Source organism: Argopecten irradians, chromosome 13 (assembly GCF_041381155.1).
Source record: "Argopecten irradians isolate NY chromosome 13, Ai_NY, whole genome shotgun sequence".
Taxonomy (NCBI): domain Eukaryota; kingdom Metazoa; phylum Mollusca; class Bivalvia; order Pectinida; family Pectinidae; genus Argopecten; species Argopecten irradians.
The window spans coordinates 12,224,996-12,251,181 of NC_091146.1; the positions used below are offsets into that span (position 1 = coordinate 12,224,996).

Sequence of the window (26,186 nt, forward strand, 5' to 3'; positions counted from 1 at the left end):
AACCAACTACTAAGAAGAAGGAAGATAGAAGAAAGATTTTGAACTAAACTCTCAAAATTGTATTTTTTTGGACATTTATTAATGTATTTTTATACATTGGAATTGAGTTTTTGGTAATGTATAATATTTGATTGTTGTCTTAACTGATATTGATATATTTCCTTTAATTTGGTTTTTAATTCGATGTTACTTTCTATTACAAATTTTTGGTACATCGTACAAATAAGTTTTTTTATTTTTACATACACATAGAAAGATGACAGTTATTCTATGCTAAAATATTTTAGCATAGAATAATGCCAAAAATTATTAAAATCTAAAATATATTTCGTTAATTTCATTTCTTTTATTATGTTCATGAAACGTGGTGTTCATTATATCATTCGCAGAGAAAGTTCCTTAATACACTGTTTGTTTTAAATTATTATTTTTTCATTTACACAAAAACATTTTTACAAAATATATTAAAACGTCCGGTGCTGACATGGATAACATGCAGTTTTAAAATGTCAAATGGAACAACCAGTATGTCTGAGAGCCAAAGGGTGGTGAGCCTTCTCATTGAGGTCCAGTGTCTCGATATTAATGACATTTTACGTTTTATATATAGCTTTACCTGGTTTTTTTATTTTATTTTTTTTAATATATATAATTTATGTCATTTTTATAATATTCTTCTGCACTCTCGCTTTCACTCTCTTCTTTGTTGCTTTATTGCTTTAATGCACTTTCAGAATGTTAGCCTGTTGATTTTTTCATTATTTGTTATTTTTCTTCAATCATTATTTTTGCTATGTCCCACCAGTCTTTTAAATTAACATATTTGTTCTTTTCTGTAACCCAGTGAGTCCAAAAAGTTTGATATGCATTTTTGAACAAATCGTTTTTACTTGTAATAACGTTCATTTTCAACGTCCCTGGATCAATTTTTATCTTATCTGTATTAATATTTAATGGTTGCTATGAACACATGGTGTAATATCTGTTTTGACAATATCATTTTCAATGTATTAAGTAACAAGAAACATGTCCATTCTTGTTTTTGAAATTCCTCTTTTGAATGTGTATTCAGATTTTCTGAGGCTACGAAGTCTCCAAATATCAACAGGTTGAAATTAATCAATTACATGTTTTTTTTAACTTTTTAACTTTAACATTTTATATATATGTGTGTGTGGGGACCATAGCTGTAAAAGACATAACCTTGGCGATACATGTGATCATGGTCAAAACTCTGTGCAGTGCTTCTATAAATTATAGTCATGGAGAGTTACATCCCTTAGTCGAAAAACGTGAGGGAAACCGGAAACAGTATGACCAGTTTGGAAGCAGAGACAAAAAAGACGACACAAGATGATGGAGCGAATAACATTATAGTAGGCTGTGCTCGTTGATAATCTGGACTAGAAGTCTACATACATATGTGAAGAATGACTGTTTCAATTATGGTATGGTGGTGAAGTGACATAGAAGATTCATGATGTGAGAACGCTCACGCGGGACGCGCTGAATCGTGGACGATGCACGGAGGAGATAAACTCATGAACTGTAAAATCGTAAGAGTTGTTGGTGCCCAACACATAGACCACATTATGATATTTACATAATTTGTATGCATATTAAATTGTTAAATGTATACCAATGCCTTTGATGTCAGTTAAAGCATTGCTACCCAAGAAGAAGATCCCAGGAAAAATATAAAATATATTCGTCAACTTTGTGACAAGTTGAGGGCTCGTCCGGGATGAAATTGTTTCGGTAAAGTTTTGGTTGTTGGCGCTGTACGTATCAATGTACATTACGTACTGGGTTTAGTGACAGTGTTTACATGTACATGTTCACTTTAGAGGTAAACAAAATCAAAGCAATGTCAAAAATACTGAAGCTTAATGTAGGCAGGGTTAATACCTACACAGTCAGTATAGTGTAACTAAATGTTGTAGTGTTACAGAAAATTATGATTATCTGGTATAGAGTTAAATGCCTGAATTTTGAAAGAAAGAACAAAAATAAGAACAAAATATTTGTTTGGAAGCCCCGATCACCATATCCCTTAGATGGCTATTTTGATTTCATAAGAAACCGGAATAGTTCTGTACATAAATAAGAAATGATCTAACATTACCAAAAATATTACAGGAGATGATGAATGCCTCTCCATTGGACTTTATTTACTGAAGGCAAAGTACATTAGAACACTTAAGCAATCAACATTACGAGACTTACTAGTGGGGTTTTAGATATGATAACACCATACTAATACAGGTGGAGAACCTAGAATAATTGGATCGGAAATACAATGATCTAAGAGCTGTCGAGTATGTAGTAATCAGAGACAATTCATTCTTATCTGCCCAGGGTGCAGTTGAATATATATCTGGAGACTAGAAAATCAATATCATCAACGATGAAGGCCACGGAGTCTATAGTAGTAGATATTTACATTCTATTAGAGGATTTACCAAATACCTTGATGGACTATCTGGAACATTGGAGCTTCCGTGAGTTTATAGAACAGAAATATCACAAAATCCACACCATTCATCAGAGGGAATATAATAGAGAAAATAAAGTATCAACATACAGCGTTGGATATCATCCGAGAAAAGCACGGGTATACTTTCCTCTCACAATTGACAAAGACATCCAATTTTTGAGTGCTCAATTATTACAGACATTCAAAGCTTTACTCAGTAAAAGTATTCAACCGAACTGGTATTATCAAAGACAAGTTTATCAGTTACATTTTCGGAAACACCAACAAATGATAACTGTAATATAAGCGTATAGATGATCAGATGGAGGCAAAATGGGTGTCGACTTTTAAAGGGCTGAAATCACAGAAATGGTGCGCATATTTATTATTACAGGGAACAAATCAATAAAACACTAAACACTCAATAACCGAAAGGTTTTTTTTTTCAGCAGGTGATTATATGTGTGCCACTGGTTTTTGTAACAATAGCATTGCATAAACTGTATATGACGTTATAAACTAAACCAATATATCTTTTATGTACATGTATACAAAAACTATTCAGATCCAGAGCGTGATACCAAGAATTGTTTATTTTCTTTTAACTGCGTCATTTTTTTCGAAGATTAAGAGATATACATTGATGGCGAAAATACTCACCGAATTAGGGTCTGCTCCATGGCTCAACAAAAGTTCCACAATTTCTCTATGACCTTCTCCAGCTGCCTCTGACAGTGCATCACCCTGAAACAAAACATATCTGAGTTTAAAATGGTGTACAAATGTAGAAGCTAAAACTGAACGTTTAATGTTTCTCAAAGTGAATATCTCGTTCGCAATATTTTATTACAACTTAAGCCAACAATTAAGGATTGATTATCAATTTTGTTGCTTACCATAACTGATAAATAATACTAATCTCGTGCAAATGAAGTGTGCCAATCCTTATTTTAACGTTTAACCAATCTAAATTATTATACAAATTTGAAACAGTATTAAGGATGTACACCTCTGAGAAGTCAAAATTTTCTTGTATTAAACTTTTTTTTCTCATATAGATTTTTGGAAAAAGGAGTTCATACCATAAAAGAAAATGGAAGAAAAAAACATATGTCCGTGTGCTTGTTTTTGAGCTTTTGTCACTCAAAGACACCTAGTTGACAAAATATTGGATTTTATGGGAATTTTGCCGTTTTGACCATATAAGATAGAGATTAAAGCCATAATTTCCTAATGAGGTGTTTGATATGTATGAATGTTTGTAGAATTCATTTTCTAGTAGTCTTCTTTAAAAAAATATACCAGTTTTGATCAATTAGACTAATATTTTTTCTCAGAATAATAACATATGCTACCCCTACCCCTTAATTTTGAGCTACAAAATGCACCATTTTCAGCCATTTTTGCCAAATTTAACACTTTATAGAAAAAGTTCTGGTATTAAACTTTTGTTATTATTTTGCATATCAATAGGGAAACGGTTGTTCTTTCTAAATCAGGAAGAAAAATTGGGGGTCCGTGTGCTTACTTTTTTGCCCCATTTGAATTTTTGTTATTTTTCAGTATTTTAGAGTAAAAAATGAAAGTGCCCAAATTACCATTAAATGTAAACATTAAAGTCACAAAAGTGTTTCGTTTCACATATTAATGCTCAATATTTTAATTACTAGGAACCAAGTAACGATTTGCAGCAAAAATTAGCTAAATACAGCTAAAAATGCTGGCGCAGTGATGATTTAAGTAAAAACAATTTCAGTAAAAAATGATAAAACTGTGGCTCTACTTGAAGCGAAAAAAAGACATAATTTCAAAATGGCCGCCAAATGGGCCATTTCTTAAAATCCCTGTTTAAAAAAATCTACTAAAAATAGAAATGTAATTTTTTGACAAAACTTGCGTCTGGCAACTTGCTACAGATACTGATAAATCATATTTGAAAATCTCATAACTTCTTTGATCTATGTTGAAACGAGACTTCAACGGGACTAAAACCTCAGAAGAATACATCCTTAATACTGTACATCTGGGGAACAGACGCCAGTCAGTCCATCTCGTTGCCAAGGCAACACAAAATATAGTTCCGATAATGATTTAATTCTTTGGACATTGTTAAGATTAAAATCGGCGATTTTTATTATGTATTTTTCATTTAATGTCTTGAATTCCACATCATAAAAAAACATTATTATGTCGCTTCAGATACACAGCTTACTGCCCAGTACTGGCAGCGCAGGGAATGTGAGATGCAGTTGCTCGATTTAGCAGTGGTCCGATTGTTGAAAATGCCGAACAGTTGGTATATATGCATAATTAAACCGTTTAAAACTAAATTTCAATGACTGTCGAATATAACTAAATATTGTATTCCTGTCTGATATTTGTTTGCAGCTGGCATTTAAATATATATTATATGATACCCAATCGCTGTGTCTGTGGCATGTGATACAGTCATACATATAGCACAATGCTTTCCTAACTCAATCAAACGTATTAAAAGACTTCTATGATATTCTTGAATATATTAATAATTAAAATTTTGATGAGCAAGAATAGGAAGACCGATTGAATGCGCTTTTCAACGAAATATTCCAATTAAAATTTTGATTGGAGCAGAAATAGAGAAAGTTACCGATCAATATATCAATGCAAGTATTCTCGTTCAATTATGCCTCCTTATATGCGTAGTAGACATCACTGCGTTGAGTATGTTCAGCATTTTCCCGGAGGCAAGAGCCTATGTCAGCGTTTTATCGAAGTATTTACTATGCTTTGTCTTTTACAATTAGCTACACAGTACTTGCAATTTTTAATATATCGTAATTAAGCATTTCTGTTCTTAATTTACTGATAAATATAGGCCTCATCGTAGAATGCTCATTCAAAGCTGAAGCAGCGTACACCTAGGTCACAATGTAAACAATGTCAAAATGCATTCTCACGCCGGTCAGAGGTCAGCAGGTGACCACACATCTTCATGGAGAAAAAAGAGATCGGAGTTAACTACATGTAGTTTCACTGAGGTGGATCGAAGTGAAAATGTAAATATCAAGACACATAATCACACATCATCTGAAGATAATCTAATGTGTTCCATCACTTTACAAGTATGGCAGTAGCTACATCTAATCAATGTACAAGCTTTTTATGAATGAAGCTGCTTTTCTACTCCTGTTTAGATGATGCTACTTCTTAAGACGTATCCTGATATACATAAGTGATATTTTAGGCTACACTCCGATCACCTAAACGACAATGTCGACTTAATGAAGTTTCATCGTTCGAAATTTTGATCATATGTCCACACCTCATTTTTTCCTCTTTTATGTACTTTTTAATGCACTTTTTCTATTCAATGGAGTTACATTGTCATTGTCTATGGCCTTCTCCAGGTGTCACCTGAATACTGTAACCAAACTTATTTTTGCGACGGTTTTTGACGACGTCTTAATTTCCCTTTTATACCAAACCATTTTTGAGGGCGTCTTAATTTTCTGTTCTATACCTAACGATTGTTCACGACGTCTTAATTTCCTTTTCAGTACCTAACGACTTTTGACGACATCTTAATTTCCTTTTCTGTGCCTAACTTTTGACGACGTCCTAATTTCCTTTTTTTATACCATACCATTTTTGAGGGCGTCTTAAATTTCTTTTCTATACCTAACGACTTTTGACGATGACTTGATTAACTTTTCTATACCTAACTGCTTTTGACGACGACTTAATTTCCTTTTCTGTACCTAACGACTTTTGACGACGTCTTAATTTCTTTTGTATATCAAATTACTTTTGACGATAACTAATCTTCCTTTTCTGTACTGAACGACTTTTGACGATAGCTTAAATTCCTTTTCTTTACCTAACGACTTTTTACAACGTATTAATTTCTTTTTCTATTACATCTAACGACTGTTTACAACGTTATGATTTCTTCTTCTATTACATCTAACGACTTTTGACGAAGACTTTATTTCCTTTCCTTTTTTACATAACCACTTTATTTCCTTTTTCTTTTATACCTAACCATTTGCCAACTCGATTTACTTTTGTATACCGAACGACTTTTGACGACACATTAATTTACTTTTCAGTACCGAACGACTGTTGAGGGAGGCGTCTTATCTTCTTTTATACCTAACAACTTTTAAGGACGACTCTATTTCCTTCTCTATACCAAACGACTTTTGCTGACGACTTAATTCCCTTTTTATACCTTTTGTTACGGCGACTCAATTTCTCATTTCTTTGCCCGATTTTTTTACATGGCGAATTTATATCACGACTTATAGTCATAACTGAGCGAAAACATTTTACAAGGTTCTTTTTGCATGTATTATTCTGAAAACCATTATTTTTGATGAACTAAGCTCTGAAAAGTATACAATTATTCTTTGTATAATGCCTTGTAAATCTTTGCAACAACATAAAATTAAAATACTGTTAGTATGATTTGTTCGTTATTCGTTCATGTGCTTAGATGAAAACATATCAGGAATAGTCACTTTATAATTAATATTATCACTCTGAAAATGTCAAATTGTGAATAGCAGAACACTACTTGGAGAGAATATTTTCAACATGTCATATTTAAAGCTTTCCTTTCTCGTTTCTATGAAAACTGCAGCACACATACCTTTAGATATGTAATGTTTACGATTTATTGTTACTCCACAAAAAAAACGACTTGTAAATACACCCGAAACTAAAATGGCTAACAGTATTTTGTGTAAATTTGAAGTAATTGATTTACTGAAACGGTAATTTTAAACGGTTTTATCGACAATTGCAGCAAAGCGAGATTTGAACGATAACATACTAACACCATTACAAACGGTTAACTAGCTATTACGTTAAAATGCCAGGTGCTATATATTGGAAAACACCAATAAGATTTACTGTGTGTGAAGATTCGCTAATCGGGACACCTCATAGCAGTCAGGAAAATAAAGGTAAAATAGATTAAATAAAGGGGAAGCTACTATGCAAGTATTCACACTTAATGTAACAATGTTTGAAGTAATTAGGTTTGCGCTACCTTAATTACACTACAGCCTTTATGTTGACTACTCAACAGGTATAGAACTAAACGAATGCGATGTTAACTATATAATATAGGTTTGTCTAACGATATATCAGGCCGGACTTTAAATGTCTCCTTTGGTATGAAAGTACCTTAGGGCATAAGAAACAAAATTAGGCAAAGACACACGCAAGATCTTGATGTTTACCGGAAATGCACTCATTTTTCAAAATGGCCGCCAATGATATATGATATGTTCTCCCTTTCTAATAAATCTATATTAGTCGAGCGACATAGGAAAATGATAGTGGATATTGGTTTTACAAAGCAAACTATGATTTATTTATTTTTCAGTTTCCTTTTATTTCATAGTAAAATTGCGCATTGTAGCCAAACTACATTGAAGAGTTTCCATAAAAGTCGAAATAACTAAACAAGGACGGGAAATGCTGATGCTAAAAGCCCTCTCAGGGAAATAAACGTTTGATTCCAATATACTAGTTATATATTTGTATCAAACAAAACATAATGTCTTTTGATATTGCAAGCATTCCCTAGGGTTAGTTAAACGTCAGGTTCAAACAGGTTGTAACATCACCTGGTGGCAGTAGCTATGACCAAATGTAAGAAACCCCATGAGTACTATTATATTGAACGACTCGAATCTGAATTCTTCCATTAGTAATCATACGTTTAAGTCAACTTCATGACAGTCGATAAACTATTTCATCTTGAAACAGGCAGTATAGAAATATCGTGCATGTCCTTTTTATTTGAAAGAGTTTTTTTTCAGATCAGAATACATCCATAATATATGGCAATTGTCTTGATGGTGGTGCCATTAGTTTGTGGTAGAGTTATTTATAAGCGCATTGTAATAAAAACGATGCCCATACAATAACTCAAATACTTTATCACACACCCAATATTTACTTTCTAGATTCTGAAAGCTGTTACTTGATAATTTTGGATATTGTAAGATAATCATATGTACTCTATGTAATAGAGTAATAAGTTAATAGTTCCCGATTGAAGTGAATACTTTTTGGTAGATAACTACTTTGTTCTAGGTCTGTTCCTCCCGGGAATTTTATCTGGGTAGACAAGTGACTAGTAACATTCTTGTGGGCGTGAAAGTAAACGACATGTCATTACCCTTCGCAATAACTCCAGCTGTAAGTCTGTATTCCCTTTACATAAGTAGAAAGCCATTGGATTAAAACAACAAAGTTTTACTATGTTGTGTTATGTATGACACTAAATACGCGTAGTTATTAGATACGGGAGATAACTCCTATAGCTTTATGAGTAATACTTTCTATTGTCATATAATTAATCTAGGTTATCAAACTTTCTGGAATATTATCATGTATAAACATACATTTTTGTAAACATGTTGCTTATAAGTAGGAATCCAGAATGATCTATTTTTAAAAAGTTCCGTGTGTTTATTTGTTGACTGTTTTTAGTTATATATTTCTAGAAGTAGAAGATTCTCCAATATTCTTGATTTAGGGTTTAACTTCATATACTCCAGCTGTGCAAGGCTAATCATAACTGTAATGAGACCTTTAACTAGAGCTGCATAAAGAACTAGTTTATACATTATCAAGAACTGTACAGAGCTGTATTATATTTATTGGGAAAGCTATTCTGACTTTATCTATGAATTGTTACAACGTATTGTGTGGATTTATTCATATTGCCTGGAACTTTACAAACTATTTGTGGATTTGTGAACATTATTAATTCGAAACCTGGAAGGATTAAGGATTATACCAGGAAATTCGCATACATATAAGTAACACTTTAAATATCTGCATCACTTTAGTACTACCACCAAAACAAAAGCAAATAAAATAAAAATGCCCAGGGGGTACATATTAAATCAAACTGAACTTATACAAGTATTACCCGTATAATTGTTTATCGAGCAGTTGGTCAGTGACATTTCTAGTATATAGTCATACGCTTTTCTTTCCGTTTCTTGAAATAAACATAGCATTTTAGAATATCCGAACTCGATATAATTGTAGCAATCTGCAAGGTCTAGGTGGTATGCGATATCATGAGAAAATAATACAAAAGCAAATACCAGGTAAGAACAGTGGATATAGAAATGAACACAGGTGTTTTGCAGCTATGATGGCATGGAATTTAGCTATATGACGTAATGCCAGTATATTTTTTCTTTATTAGATATTTATTGCCTTGAAAAAATTAGGTTTAATATCAAAAATATCCCCAAAGGTTTTGTTTCTGTTTTATACACCTTAAATGCAAATTAAGAGACCAGTCTTCATCTAATATTCAATGTCATCATTGTTTTTATAGCATAAATATTCGAGGGTTACGGTATCTAACTGCTCAAATATTCGGTATAGTTTACATTCAGATCCCCAAAAGGGAGCATATTGCCTGATAAAAGAATGGAGTGCCATGCAACTGATTAGACTGATATTTATTAAATTTCATAATGAATCAAATTTTTGTCAATAAAATTGGTAAAATGTGTTGATTTTTATAGAAATAAGCATATAGCAAAATATTGAATTTCACATGAAAGACAACTCATATTCTTAAGTTCTATAAATGATGGTGATATCCCTGACGACATGATCAATTCTACCTCATCACTGTCAAATGACACTGAATCTGTCGAGTTGTATATTATGTTTATTCAAAGTGTTTTAAAGCCGAAAAAAAGTTGATAAACTTGCATGTATCGATTCAGCAACTAATTTAAATTTACGATTTCGTTCGATGACTTTGATATGCACCGATGTGGCAAAATACGTCTAAATGCAAATCCAAATAAGGCATATATGTATACATCGAGTATAGTTTTTTACAGGATGTGCCATTATGACCGCATTTACAGTGCTGTGAACATAGTACGTAGGTCAGATCACAAAGCGAAATTGTGTTCTACAATTTTATTTCACATTTAAGTTATTACTACAATAGTAATACAAAGTGATTTATACAAGTATGTTTCCATATAAACATACATAGGACAACAACAATGTGTTTGTCTGTCCATTTCAATAATTCACAGCTTAATTCATTACTATAAATTACTGAAGAAATAATAGCATGCACAGTGATATCACATATAACTTATTCAAATAAGGCTTGTGCATGCAATGGTGCAGTTATGTCTATCGATTGCTATTTTTACAGATTGTGCCAATAAACCCCTATTATCTGAAATGAATTATATAAAGCAGGGGAATGGGAAACGTCTCAAACTATAAAACCATGACATCATTAAGCTAGTAAGACAATAAGTAAAGTTGAAGTTAATGATGCAACACCTATACTCAAATGGGGGAAATGATGTTGGAGAATATATGGGTAAAACAAACAAAAAATGAGAGGTAGATAAGTAGCAATCCATCGGACCCATGCGATCTAGATTTTAAACGGAGAGAAACGCTAAGGTCTTATATTTATAAAGGATGTACTCATTGATTTGAAGCCACGATCTTAGAGAGCAACATACTCTAAAATCTACTTAATAATTACCGAGACTAAAGAGCTACATGCTGATAACAGTACACAGAAGGGACAGAAGCTATTCACGGTTGGATAGAAAAGGTGTAGTCACTGGTCACTCTTAATTGCTTAATAGTTTCTGGGCTCAGTCCCTAAGAATACTATTTAGTTGCTGAGGTTATTACTTAAAGGTGGTTCGATACTGTTAGGCCTAAAAATTCCCCTCGTTTCTTTCTTTAAAATTTGCCCATTAAAAAAATTGGTTGAGAAACTGTTTTTAAATTCTTTTATTTGAAATGTTACCAAGTGGTGTCGGAAATACTGTAATCTCAATCACCTCACTTTACAGCCTGTTTTACTTGAAATATACGTTTACACACACATTTGCAAAGCTTGGTAATTGACTGCAATATTACAAACAACAACATTACTTCTCGTTAATATGTAAGTTTATATGGACATTAATGACCTCAATGTCGTTTCCACTCTTAAATATACATTAATTGTGAAATTGTTACGCGAATGCGTATAAATGAGGCCTAAGAAAGGTCATATTTTCCATTTAAATTTCGACTTAAATACATAAGTTAAAAAAAAAAAAAACATGTTGTATAATTTTCTTCATTTTTTGTCCACATAGACCGTTGTATGGGGTTAGGATGAAAGAATATAAAGAATATCAACCGAAGAGGTTTTGATAAGTTAGTTTCTCTATATCCCTACCTCCTAAAATGACTTATTTCACAATGAATTAATTAGACCAAGTTCGAGCGGTAATACTTGTGTAAAGTATATTTTATATAGCCAGCATGATAAAGTGTTACGTGTAATGTTTCTTAGTATACAAATTGTTTTAACTGTTAATTTAATGTCACGATGCTACCGATTTGGCATTTTACAAGGCTAAGAAATGGCACAAATAAGCCATCACTTTCCCTGGATATGATATTTGAAAAATAAATATGGAAAATTCCGTCTAAAGATTCCACTACATTGATCCCTTTGACAATCCATAATTTATGTTTTAAGTTAAAAATGTTTGAAAAGCGTCTACAACTTCAACTCGATCACAAAAATGTCGATAAAACCGATGTCATCATTCACAACTATACGTCTTTGTAAATGTTTTGTAAGGAGCTATTACTATACGAAGTAAACTAAAACAGATGTTTGGATCCTCAAAAGTACCTGTACTGTAAATAGGCATATGTACATATACGTCTAAGAAAAAAATCTTCATCTACGTTCAGCTGATTAGTTAAGGAAAAAATAGGGCTATGCCTGCATATACATAGGTTTTTTTTATATCAAAAATATAATACTGTTGTTATATTGATTTATAAGTATCATATAGTCACAATTTAACGGAGATGGACTGAAATTGTAAACAATCTAAGCTAACCACTTGATTGTTTATGAAATCTCATGTTATTCAGTACGAGAACGTATCGACATATATCCTACCGTGCAAACTTTGATTTTCACCCGGTATCAAGCTTTCCGCAAACAGAACTAAGTACAATCTCAACAAATACGCCGTGGTCAGAGCGAACGGCGCATTCGATCACTGTTCGGAACGTCCCTAAAACTGGTAGATATTTTCCTATCGAATAGCAGATTTCACATACAGGAGCACACTACTTCCTGAAATCACTACGGAGAGGACGATTGCATACAGTCAATTCCGTGTCCAAGGCGGATAAGTTAATAGTTTGGCCAAGGATGTTGTTGTTATATAATCCATTACTGACAGCCTTATTGGGCTTTTAGAATGGAAAGGCATTGCTTGTTTTGTATCTATACGTAAATATTACAACAGGGACGAAGATCTGTCTCATTCAGCCTTTAAAGTATTGAAACATTCAATCCGAGAGAAAACACAATCCTATTCTCCTAATGCTTCTGATGTTAAATCGGTCTTTAAAAAATATGATTTGGACCAAATATGATTTCAGAATTTTTAAGAGGCCTATTTAACATCATAAATCTTTGGACTAATTCTGTATTAGATTACATTCATAATATTAAACCAAACCTGTCCTAGGATATGCTGATATTTAAGACTGACACATATATCTGTATCTGTATTTAGCTATGTGAAATAAAAAGTAATTGTTACTATTGTTTTCAATTTAGTTTTTGTTTGTTTTATTAATTTATATTTCATAATCCGTATATTTGGTCACGTCCTTGCGGTTTATTAGTCATTAGCGTCGAGACGGTCATGGTGATTTATCAGGAAAATATGAAATAAGACTTCGGGAGCATAACAGCCCTAGAATGCTGCAGCATATATGGCTCATAATGACACAAATCAATTGTTTGCCGGGAAGTCTGTCTAGGTCGCAAGTCAGGTGGCCAACGGACGATCAAAATATTCAAGTACCACCACCACTAACGTGGAACAAGCATGACCCAGCAGATTATGGAGCGAAAACACCACTGAAGGTATCAATAGCATATTTCAACATGCGCATCATTATTTTGCTTTTCGATATTGCTGTTGGTGAAAAATAAGACAAGACATATCTCGGATTAGTCTGTCAATTTAGATAAGTCAACCGTCATATAGAAATAAACGATAGTCAGGAGAGAAGACAGCATCATTCCTGAAACGTGTGCCTTCCTGTACATTAGATAAATTGTAAATCTGCTTTCTATATTTGTGTCTTATTTCCCATTCCAATTTGTAAAGAGGTGAACAACAACACATTTGTCGTCTCTCGGTTCCGTTACGCTATATGTTCTTAAGTAGGTGTTGGAAGATTTTCACCATAAAACGCAATGTGTACATTCACATTCATGTACAGATATTCCCATTCCTTTTCTGTTTTCGTAAAATCCATTCCCTCTAGGCTCTGTCAAATGTAATGCTAGTAGTATTAATTTGTACACTGGGAATGGATATCGATTACAAATAGTGAAACCTATCTTGAAATAATCAGAGGAACAGCATGATGAGCAGTATTGAAACAACTCTTAAGTGTATCACTGCGTTTCCGGAAAAAAATAGTATCATAACATCAGAGGATATATCGATGGCCTAATTTGAAGTTACAACGTCGAATAAATGCAACATTGTGTTTATATAACAGTAACTATATTAAAATCAAGGATTAACTACAATTTTATTTTTTTGCCGCACGGCCAAAAAAGTAAAGTACTGCAATGCAATTATGACGATGTCAGGAAATGTTAGACGATCCCCGTTATTGAACAAAATATTTTATTTATTTTCTTATTTTGGATTTTTAGGATGCAGGGATCAGTGTAGTATTTACGGTTAGTTAACATCTGTCGCGACCCTATAAATTTTAAAACGTATTGGAATATTACAGCGTAAAAAGTAGAATATACATACTTGTTGCTCGAGAATGAAAACCACAATAAACAAGAAAGATTTTCTCATTACCGGGTATGGTTAGGAATTACTTTATGGAATATTGTATCTAACCCGTTTCAATGGAAATGTAAGGGTATAATTTGTATATTTTTTATAGTAATTTGATGTGTTTGTGTACCTCTCCATCACCCCTCGATTGAGCGTAAAAGTTATACATATCAAATAACTAATTTGGAAAATATTGCTTTAGTTAATCGTGTGTTTGCTGAAATCAGAGAATAGTTTACACAATCAGACTCAGTTTTATAAAATTTGATTTAGGATAGTTCAAACTGATGATATCTCTTCAAATTATGGCATGAACATTTATATATATAACAAACTGTATTGAGTGATTTCAGTCATACGAAAACTTTATCATCAGAGAACATGTAGTATTATTGGTATATTTTGAAATATTAAAATCTCCCAGACTGCATGTCTTGTGTCTAAGACATTCGTGTAGTACGTCTCAAGGGCAAAAGTGTACATGTTTATGACTTGTCAGCGACGTAACAGTCTGGTTATAGATAGGTTCCTCGTTTATATATAATGTTGTACCGACATTTATGCTCCGTGTCGTATCTATTCTGACAAACAGGTACACAGCAAATTCCTTGTCTGCTTATAAAAGAGGGTTTAGAGAGACAGAGGGGCAGTCTGCACCGCCCCATCTTGGGGTGAGGATCATTTCGGCACACAATGTCTGGCATGGCATATATTATGTGTTGTATTCATATCTAAATATGTATGGTTGATACAATATACATATCCTTATATATAAGCAATGAACATAAAATTTCGATGACAATATTGGAAGTCCAGTCTTCATTGAAATAAGCAACCATGTAGCCTACAGTCCACCCTATAGCACCTAAGGACACAGTCAACTAACTTTGATAAATAGCAACTTTAGAATGACCACAACAACTACCCTGAACCAACTACTAAGAAGACGGAAGATAGAAGAAAGACAATGAACTAAACTCTCAAAATTGTAATTTTTTTGGACATTTATTAATGTATTTTTATGCATTGGAATTTAATTTTTGGTAATGTATAATATTTTATTTTTGTCTTAACTTATATTGATATTTTTTCTTTAATTTGGTTTTTAATTCAATGTTACTTTTTATTACAAATTCTAGGTACATCGTACAAATAAGTTTGTTATTTTTACATACACATAGCCGGATGATAATTATTCTATGCTAAACGTTATGTAGCAATTCAGTGTGCTAAATGTAATTAACTTTTTTTACACTTCAGTTATTGATATTACCATACTGTTAAATTCAACTTTTTAATTTTTTTCCTAAGCCTACGGATTTTTGAAATGTTTGGCTAAATTTTTTTTTTGTTAATTTCATTTCTATGACCATGTTCATGAAATGTGGTGTTCATTATATCATTCGCAGAGAAAGTTCCTTGACACACTTTTTTTTAAATTATTATTTTTTTATTTACACAAAATAATTTTTACACAAGATATCAAAACGTCCGGTGCTGACATGGTTAACATGCAGTTTTAAAATGTAAAATGGGACAACCAGTATGTCTGAGAGCAAAAGGGTGGTGAGCCTTCTCATTGAGGTCCATTGTCTCTATATTAATTACATTTTACGTTTAATATATAGCTTTACCTGCTTTTTTTTAATTTGTGGTTTTTTTTTATATAATTTATGTCATTTTTATAATATCCTTCTGCACTCTCGCTTTCACTCTCTTCTTTGTTGCTTTAATGCTATAATGCACTTTCAGAATGTTAGCCTGTTTATTTTTTTTTATTATTTGTTATTTCTTTAATCATTATTTTTGCTATGTCCCACAATTCTTTCAAATTATCATATTTGTTCTTTTCTGTAACCCAGTGGGTCCAAAAAGTTTGATATGTATTTTGGAAAAAATCGTTTTTACTTGTAATAACGTTCATTTTCAACGTCCCTGGACCACTTGTTATCTTATCTGTATTAATATTTAATGGTTGTTATGAACCCATGGTGTAATATCTGTCTGTTTTGACTATATCATTTTCAATGTATTAAGTAACAAGAAACATGTCCATTCTTGTTTTTGAAATTCCTCTTTTGAATGTGGATTAAGATTTTCTGGGGCTACGAAGTCTCCAAATATCCACAGGTTGAAATTAAATGTTGCTTCTTTAACTTTTTAACTTTAACTTTAATATTAATATATATGTTTGTGTGGGGACCATAGCTGTAAAAGACATAACCTTTGAGATACATGTAATCGTGGTCAGAACTTTGTGTAGTGCTTCCTATATATTATAGTCATGGAGAGTTACCTCCCTTAGTGGAAAAACGTGAGGGAAACCAGAAACAGTATGACCAGCTTGGGCGCAACGCGGGAAGCAGAGACAAAAGTGACGACGGAAGGTGATGGAGCGAATAACACCAAAGTTAGGTGTGCTCGGTGATAATCTGGACTAGAAGTCTACATAAATATGTGAAGAAAGACTATTTCGTATCATGGTATAGTGGTGAAGTGACATAGATGATTCAAGATGTGAGAACGCTTACGCGGGACGCGCTGAATCGTGGGCGATGCACGGAGATAAACTCATGAACTGTATAATCGTAAGAGCCGTTGGCGCCCAACACATAGACCACATTTTGATATTTACATATATTTTATGCTTATTAAATTGTTAAATGTATACCAATGCCTTTAATGTCACAGTTAAAGCACTGCTACCCAAACAAGGATCCCAGGAAAAATATAAATAATATTCGTCAACTTTGTGACAAGTTGAGGGCTCGTCCGGGATGAAATTGTTTTGGTAAAGTTTTGGCCTTACAATTATAATTGGGTAGCATGCTGAGTTGTGTAAATAGAATGGGTTGTTGGCACTGTACGTATCAATGTACAATACGTACTGGGTTCAGTGACAGTGTTTACACTATATACTGTTCACTATAGAGGTAATCATACACAAAGCAATGTCGCTGTCAGAGATACTGCAGCTTGATATAGGCAGGGTTATGATTATACCTACACGGTCAGTATAGTGTAACTAAATATTGTAGTGTTACAGGAAATTCTTATTATCTGGTATCGAGTTATATGCCCGACTTTTGAAGAAAGAACAAAACCAAGAACAAAACATTTGTTTGGAAGCCCCCATCACCAAATCCCTTCGATGGCTATTTTGATGTTATAAGAAACCGAAATCGTTCTGGCGGTGTGGTCTGTACATAAGACATGATCTAACATTATCACATATATTACAGGAGATGATGAATGCCTCTCCATTGGACTTTATTTACTGAAGGCAAAGTACATTATTGTCGGGTCCTGCTGTAGAACACTTAGGCAATCAACCTTACGAGACTTACTAGTAGGGTTTTAGATATGATAACACCATACTAATACCGGTGGAGAACCTAGAATACTTGGATCAGATATGCAATGATCTAACAGGTGTCGAGAATGTAGTAATCAGAGACAATTCATTGCCACCTGCCCAGTTGCAGTTGAATATAACTGTAGACTAGCACGAGGTCCATAAAAAGTATATATTTACATTCCATGAGAGAATTTACCAACTACCTCGATGGACTATCTGGAACATTGGAGCAATTCCGTGAGTTTATAGAACAGAAATATCACGAAATCCACACCATTCATCGGAAGGAATTTGATAGAAAAAGTAAAGTATCAACATACAGCGTTGGATATCACCTGCCACAAGCACGGCTTTACTTTCATCTCACATTTGACAGATATATCCAATTAGTGAGTGCTCAACAGACATCCGGACATCACAGACATCCAAATCTTTACTCAGTAAAAGTATTCAACCAAATTGGTATTATCAATGACAAGTTTATCAGTTATATTTTCGGAAATGACAACGGATGATATTTGTAATGTAAGTTTATATATAATGAGATGGAGGCAAATGAGTATCACTTGTAAAGGGCTGAGATCACAGAAATGGTACGCATATTTATTATTGCAGGGAGCAAATCAATACAACATTAAACACTCAGTGTTCAATAACACACATAGCAATATGTGAGAGCAATTGTCTCAATAACCGAAAGTCTTTTTTTCAGTTGGTGATTATATATGTGCCACTTGTTTGTGTTACAATAGCATTGCATAAACTGTCTATGGCAATATAAACTAAACCAGTATATCCTTTATATACATGTATACCAAAACTATTCAGATCCAGAACGTAATACAAAGAATTGTTTATTTTCTTATAACTTCGTCATTTTATTGAAGATTAAGAGATATACATTGATGGTGAAAATACTCACCGAATTAGGGTCTGCTCCATGGCTCAACAAGAGTTCCACAATTTCTCTATGACCATACCCAGCTGCCCTTGACAGTGCATTACCCTGAAACAAAACATATCTGAGTTTAAAATGGTGTACAAATGTAGAAACTAAAACTGATCGTTTGATGTTTCTCAAAGTAAATACCTCGTTCGACATTATTTTATTACAACTTCAGCCAATAATTAAGGATTGATTATCAATTTTGTTGCTTACCATAACTGATGAAGAATACTAATCTCGTGCAAATGAAGTGTGCCAATCCTTATATTAACGTTAACCAATCTAAATTATGATACAAATTTGAAACAGTATTAATACTGTACAGCTGCGGAACAGACGCCAGTCAGTTCATGTCGTTGCCAAGGCAACACAAAATATAGTTCCGAAAATGATTTTATTCTTTAGACATTGTTAAGATTAAAATCGGCGATTTGTATTATATTTTTTTAATTTTGTTTTGAATTGTATAATAAAAACATTCTTATATCGCTTAAGATACAAAACTCACTGCCCATTTCTGGCAGTGCAGGGAATGTGAGTTGCCGTTACTCGATTCATCAGTGGTCCGGTATTGAGGAAAAGACGATTGTTGAAAATTCCGAATAGTTGGTATCTATGCATAATCAAACCGTTTAAAACTGAATTTCAATGATCGTGAAATGTAACTAAATATTGTATTTCCGTCTGGTATTTGTTTGCAGCTGGCATTTAATTATATATCATGTGATACCCAATCGCTGTGTCTATGGCAAATATATAGCATGATCTTTCGGAACACAATAAAATGTGTTAAATGTGCGAACTAGTCGCAAAACACTGAAAGATTTCTGTGCTATTCTTGAAATATATTAACTAAATTAAAATGTTGATTGGAGAAAGAAATAGAGAAAGATCGATTTGAAATGCTGGCGTTTTTCAACGACAATCTATTGCCATGGGCTTTGACACCCACGAAATCGTTTCGGTGATAATGGACGTTAGGCCTAATGTCAATGAATTCAGTGTGTTTATAATCTAAGCGTGTTGTCATTGAATATATCGTTTCCTCTTATGTATGTCACCGTGTATATGGTACTGTTCATATCAATGCAAGTATTCGCGTTCAATTATGCCTGCTTATATGCGTGGTGGACCTCACTGCGTTGAGTATGTTCAGCATTCTCCCTGGGGCTTGAGCCTATGTCAGCGTTTCATCGAAGTAATTTACTATGCTTTGTCTTTTACAATTAGCTACACAGTACTTGCAATTTCTAATATATCGTAATTAAGAATTTCTGTTTTTGATGTACAACGATAAATATATGCCTCATCGTTGAATGCTCATTCAAAACTAAAGCGGCGTTAACCTAGGTCACGATGTAAACAATGTCAAAATGTATTATCACGCCGGTCAGAGGTCAGCGCGTGACCACGCATCTTCATGGAGAAAAGAAGAGATCGGAGTTAACTACATGTAGTTTCACTGAGGCAGATCGAAGTGAAAATGTAGATATTAAGACACATAACCACACATCATCTGAAGATAGTCTAATTTGTTCCATCTCTCTACAAATATGGCTCTAGCTACATCTTATCAATGTATTTTATGGATGAAGCTGAATTTCTACTCCTGTTGGGATGATGCTACTTCTTAAGACATATCCTGATATACATTGGTGATATCTTAAGCTACACTCCGATGACCTAAACTCAATGTCGACATAATGAAATCTCATCGTTCAGAATTTTGATCATATCCCCACATCCCATTTTTTGTATTTTTAATGCACCGTTCTAATTAATGAAGTTATATTATCATTGTCTATGGCCTTCTCCAGGTGTCTCCTGAATACTGTAACCCAACTTATTTTCGTGACGGCTTTTGACGACGTCTTCATTTCCGTTTTATACTTAACCATTCTTGAGGGCGTCTTAATTTCCTTTTCTACAACAAATGATTGTTTACGACGACTTAACTTCCTTTTCTACCCATAATTACTTTTGACGACTACGTAATTTCCTTTTTTGTACCTAACGACTTTTGACGACGGCTTAATTTCTTTTTTGTGTACCTAACGACTTTTGACGACGTCTTAGTTTCCTTTTCAATACCAAACGACTGTTAAGGACGACTTATCTTCTTTTATACTTAACAACTTTTAGGTACGACTCTATTTCCATTCTACATCAAACGACATTTGCCGACGACTTAATTTCCGTTTCTTTACCTAACGACTGTTAAGGACGTCTTCTCTTCTTTTATACCTAACAACTTTTAGGGACGACTCTTTTTCCTTTTCTATACAAAACGACTTTTGCCGACGACCTTATTTCCTCTCTATACCTAACAACTTTTTTACGGCAGCTCAATTTCTCATTTCTTTGCCCGATTTCCCTTTCATGGATAATTTATATCGCGACTTATAGTCAAAACTGGGCGAAAACATTTTACAAGGTTTTTATTGCATGTATTATTCTGAAAACCATAATTTTTGATGAACTAAGCTCTGAAAAGTATACACTTATTGTTTGTATAATGCTTTATAAACCTTTGCAACAACACAGAATTAAAACACTGTTAATAAGATTTGTTGAACTTCGTTATTCGTTCATGTACTCAAATGAAAACATATCTGGAATAGTCACTTTATAATTAATATTATCACTCTGAAAATGTCAAATTTTGAATAGCAGAACACTACTTGGAGAGAATGTTTTGAACATGTCATATTTAAAGCTTTTCTTTCTCGTTTCTATGAAAACTGCAGCACACATAACTTTAGAGATATATTGTTCACGATTTATCGTTACTCAACAAAAGACGACTTGTAATCACACCCGAAAATAAGTTGATTCACAGTATATTTTTGTGTAAATTTTAAGTCATTGGTTTACTGAAACGCTACTTTTTAACGGTTTTATCGACAATTGCAGCAAAGCGAGATTTGAACGATGACATACTTACAGCTTTACAAACGGTTGACTAGCTATTACGTTAAAATGCCAGGTGTTATATATTGGAAAACACCAATTAGATTCACTGTGTGTAAAGATTCGCTAATCAGGACACTTCATAGCAGACAGGAAAATAATGGTAAAATAGATCAAGAAAATGGGGAAATATTATGAAAGTATTCACACTTAATGTAACAATGTTTGAAGCAATTAGGTTTGCGCTACATTAATTACACTACAGCCTTTATGTTGACTACTCAACAGGTATTGAACTAAACGAATGCGATGATAACTATATGATATAGGTTTGTCTAACTTGTATAGCAGGCCGGTTAAGTGACTTTTGACTTCAAGTCATGATGCAAATGTCCCCGTCGGTATAAAAGTACCTCACGGCATAAGAAACAAAATTAGCCAAATACACACGCAAGATCTCGCTGTTTACCGGAAATACACGCATTTGTTTTCAAAATGGCCGCCAATGATATATGCTATGTTCTCCTTTTCTAATAAATCTATATTAGTAGAGTGGCATAAGGAAATGATAGTGGATATTGGTTTTACAAAGCCATATATGATTTACTTATTTTTCAGTTTCCTTTTAATTCATAGTAGAATTGAATTGTAGTCAAATAATAATGAAAAGTTTTCATATGAGTCGAAATAACTAAACATGGACGGGAAATGCTGATGCTAAAAGCCCTCCAAGGAAAAACGTTTGATTCCAATATACTACTTATATATTTGTATCAAACAAATCATAATGTCTTTTGATATTACAAGCATTAACCTAGGGTTAGTTAAACGTCAGGTTCAAACAGGTTGTAACATCACCCGGTGGCAGTAGCTATGACCAAATGTAAGAAACCATGTTAAATAAAGCTTCAACCCCATGAGTACCATTATATTGAACGACTCGAATCTGAATTCTTCCATTAGTAATCATGTAAGTCAACTTCATAACATTCGATAAATTATTTCATCTTGAAACAGGCGGTATAGAAATATCTTGCATGCCCTTTTTATTTGAAAAAGTTGTTTTGTCTGATCAGGATACATCAAGAAAATGTGACAAAAAATGTCTTTATTTGATCTTTTCTTAGGATCAAGCAAGGGTAATTCCTGTTCTGGTGCCCAGATGAATTGTCTTAATGTTGATGCTATTAGTTTGTGGTAGAATTATTAATAAGTGAATTGTAATTAAAAACGATGCCCATACAATAATTAAAATACTTTATCACACACCCAATATTCATTTCTAAATTCTGAAAGCTGTTACTTGTTAATTGTTTAATATTGTAAGATAATCATATGTACTCTATGTAATAGAGTAATAAGTGTGAGTAAGTTAATAGTTTCCGATTGAATTGAATCCTTTTTGGTTGATTACTACTTTGTTCTAGGTCTGTTCCTTCCGAACATTTTATCTGGATAGACAAATGACTAGTACAGATTCTTGTATGCGTGAAAGGTAACGATATTTCATTATCCTTCGCGATAAATCCAGCTGTAAGATTGTGTTCCCTTTACATAAGTAGAAAGCCATTGAATTAAAAAAATTAAGTTTTACTATGCTGTGTTATGTATGACACTGAATACATTTAGTTATTAGATACGGGAGATAACTCCTATAGCTATATGACTAATACTTTTTATTGTCATATAATTAATCTAGGTTATATGACTTTCTGGAATATTATCATGTATAAACATACATTTTTGTAAACATGTTGATTATAAGTAGGAATACAGAATGACATATTTCTAAAACTTCCGTTTGTTTATTTGTTGACTATTTTTAATCATATATTTCTAGAAGTAGAAGATCCTTCAAAATTCTTCATTTAGTGTTTAGCTATATATACTCCAGCTGTGCAAGGCTAATCAGAACTGTAATGAGACCTGTAACTAGAGCTGTATAAAGAACTAGTTTATACATTACCAAGAACTGTACAGAGCTGTATCATATTTATTGGGAAAGTCTTTACAACGCATTGTGTGGATTTATTCATATTGCCTGGAACTTTACAAACTATCTGTGGATTTGTGAACATTATTAATTCGGAACCTGGAAGGATTAAGGATTATACCAGGAAATTCGCATACAGATAAGTAACACTTTAAATTCCTGCATCACTCTAGTACTACCACCAATACAAAAGCAAATTAAATAAAAATCCTCAGGTGGTACACATTAAATCAAACTGAACTTATACAAGCATTACCCGTATAATTGTTTGTCGAGCAGTTGGTCAGTGACATTTCTAGTATATAGTCATACGCTTTTCTTTCCGTTTCTTGAAATAAACATAACATTTTAGAATATCCGAACTTGTTATAGTTGTAGCAATCTGCAAGGTCAAGGTTGGTTTGCGATATTATGAGAAAATAATACAAAAACAAATACCAGGTCAGAACAGTGGATATAGAAATGAACTCAGGTGTTTTGCAGCTATGATGACATGAAATTTAGCTATATGACGTAATGCCAAGATAATTTGTTTTTATTACATATTTATTGCCTTGGAAAAATTAGGTGTAAGATTAAAAATATCCCCAAAGTTTCTGCTTATGTTATGTATACCCTAAGTGCAAATTAAGAGACCAGTCTTCATCTGATATTGAATGTCATCATTGTTTTTTTTTTTTGTAGCATAAATTTCCGAGGGTTAGGGTATCTAACTGTTCACATATTCAGTATAGGTTAGATTCAGTTCCCTGAAAGGGAGAATATTGCTTCATAAAAAATGGGGTGCCATGCAACTGATGGGACTGATATTTTTTTATTGTTTCATAATGAATCAAACTTTTGTCAATAAAAATGGTAAAATGTGTTGATTTTTATAGAAATAAGCAAATGACAAACTCTGCATACATGGCATTACTACAATTGTATATCCATATCTTAATAATAGATAGTAGTTTCAATGTATACAGGAAGGGTATAATAAAATGTACAAATATAAATACCCCTTCCACCTTATATTTGAACATTGGCTAAGGATGACAGCTATCTTGAAAAGTGCGTATATTTCGGAAATAAAGCAATAAATCACGTGTCTTTGGATAAGTTCTATGGCCATAAGGTACTTCGATATGAAAGGAAATCTTTGCATCAGAACCTGAAGTAAACAGGGTTTTTTTTGCACTTAACCGGTCTAATAGTAACCGAATCCAAATTACCCAGTTAAAAGCATAAACATCTGCTTCCATAGCAGAGACAAATGCTTACTTAAAATTATAAAATGATCTCACTATGTGTGAATAACATTGTACGTAAAAATCACAATCCTGTTTGTACACTTGATAAAGTTGGGGTTTACCGGCTCAAACGTCATTTTGAATTTTGTATTATACACTTATTTTCATCTTTCTACCAACCAGTTCGTCTACTTCCAGATACAGGCTCAGGACGTTATCTTGAAAACTTTCTGTGATTTTAAACATCGTATGACGTAGAAAATATGCTATAAACGTCCTAAAGATTCCGTAAGGGAAAGTACAAACAGAGCAGATAGATGATGTATTCTCTCATACATACACGTGTAATACTGGCTTGTCCAGTGCAATACACTCATGTCGCCTGAGGCTGTATTACATGGCTACCCATGCAATAAAGCCTCGTGACGTCACAGGATCAACAAAATTACCTTTTTCTAGGTACAATTTCAACTATTCAGAAACTAGGTTGGATTTACTTTATAAGATACAAACAATGGGATGTGAGTTGAAAATATCACACAATTTACATGTATGGAGAATTTACTTTTGCAGTCACGTTCTTTTTCCAATTTCTTTCAGAATGGCGGAAACTGATAGTAGTAAAACTTCAATGAAATGTCGAAGTATGAGAGAAAATAACTCTTTCATACTTGAATATTAATGATAGGGATATATACCATATTATACAAAAAGGTTGTAAAACCGTCGGCAAGACTCGGGCTTTTGCAAAATTTTGTGACCCTCGGTTAAGATATCCCTATTCTTCATATCCACATATGAAAGAGTCTTATAATCCATACTTGCGCAGTTACTGGTAATAATAAAAACCCAAACTTCTCACCGTTTAGTGAGGATGTTGTTAAAGACAGCACTAACATAGAAAACAGAATAAGGAACACCATCAGGACATAAACGAAATACATAAGGAAAGTCAAGATAATATGTACATAATGAGCTAAAATCTCAAAATACGGAGCTCGAGCAGACAGATATAATTCTACGGATAAATATAACACTTTATCCCATACTTGAAAGGGTTATCCCGGGTTCGTATGGTTCAGCTAACGCTTGCTAGAGAGACAAAATATTTCTGTATTTTACCGGGGTAGAGAAAATACAGCTCACGCTCGCTATCACGTCACGATCGAGGCATTTCCTGTGTGGTGAACTTTGACCCGATGCACCCCAAACGAAAACGAATGCATAACTGAATTCAAAACACACATACACGAACTTTGAAACAAAGACCACTTTGTATGATGGCGACAATACGACATTTCAAAATTGGTGATCACGTTACTGTTGGAATATTGGGAAAAGAGAGAAATCATCGATACATAT

General features: G+C 33.2%; 1 protein-coding gene across 1 annotated transcript in view; it reads right to left on the reverse strand.

Moving 5' to 3' along the window:
- Positions 1-26,186, reverse strand: part of LOC138305606 (ankyrin repeat domain-containing protein 50-like) — a 477,373-nt gene that overhangs the window by 43,251 nt on the left and 407,936 nt on the right. Inside the window, exon 7 of the mRNA XM_069245907.1 lies at positions 3,137-3,220. Coding sequence (XP_069102008.1) covers positions 3,137-3,220 — 84 coding nt within the window. The remainder of the gene's footprint in view (positions 1-3,136; positions 3,221-26,186) is intronic.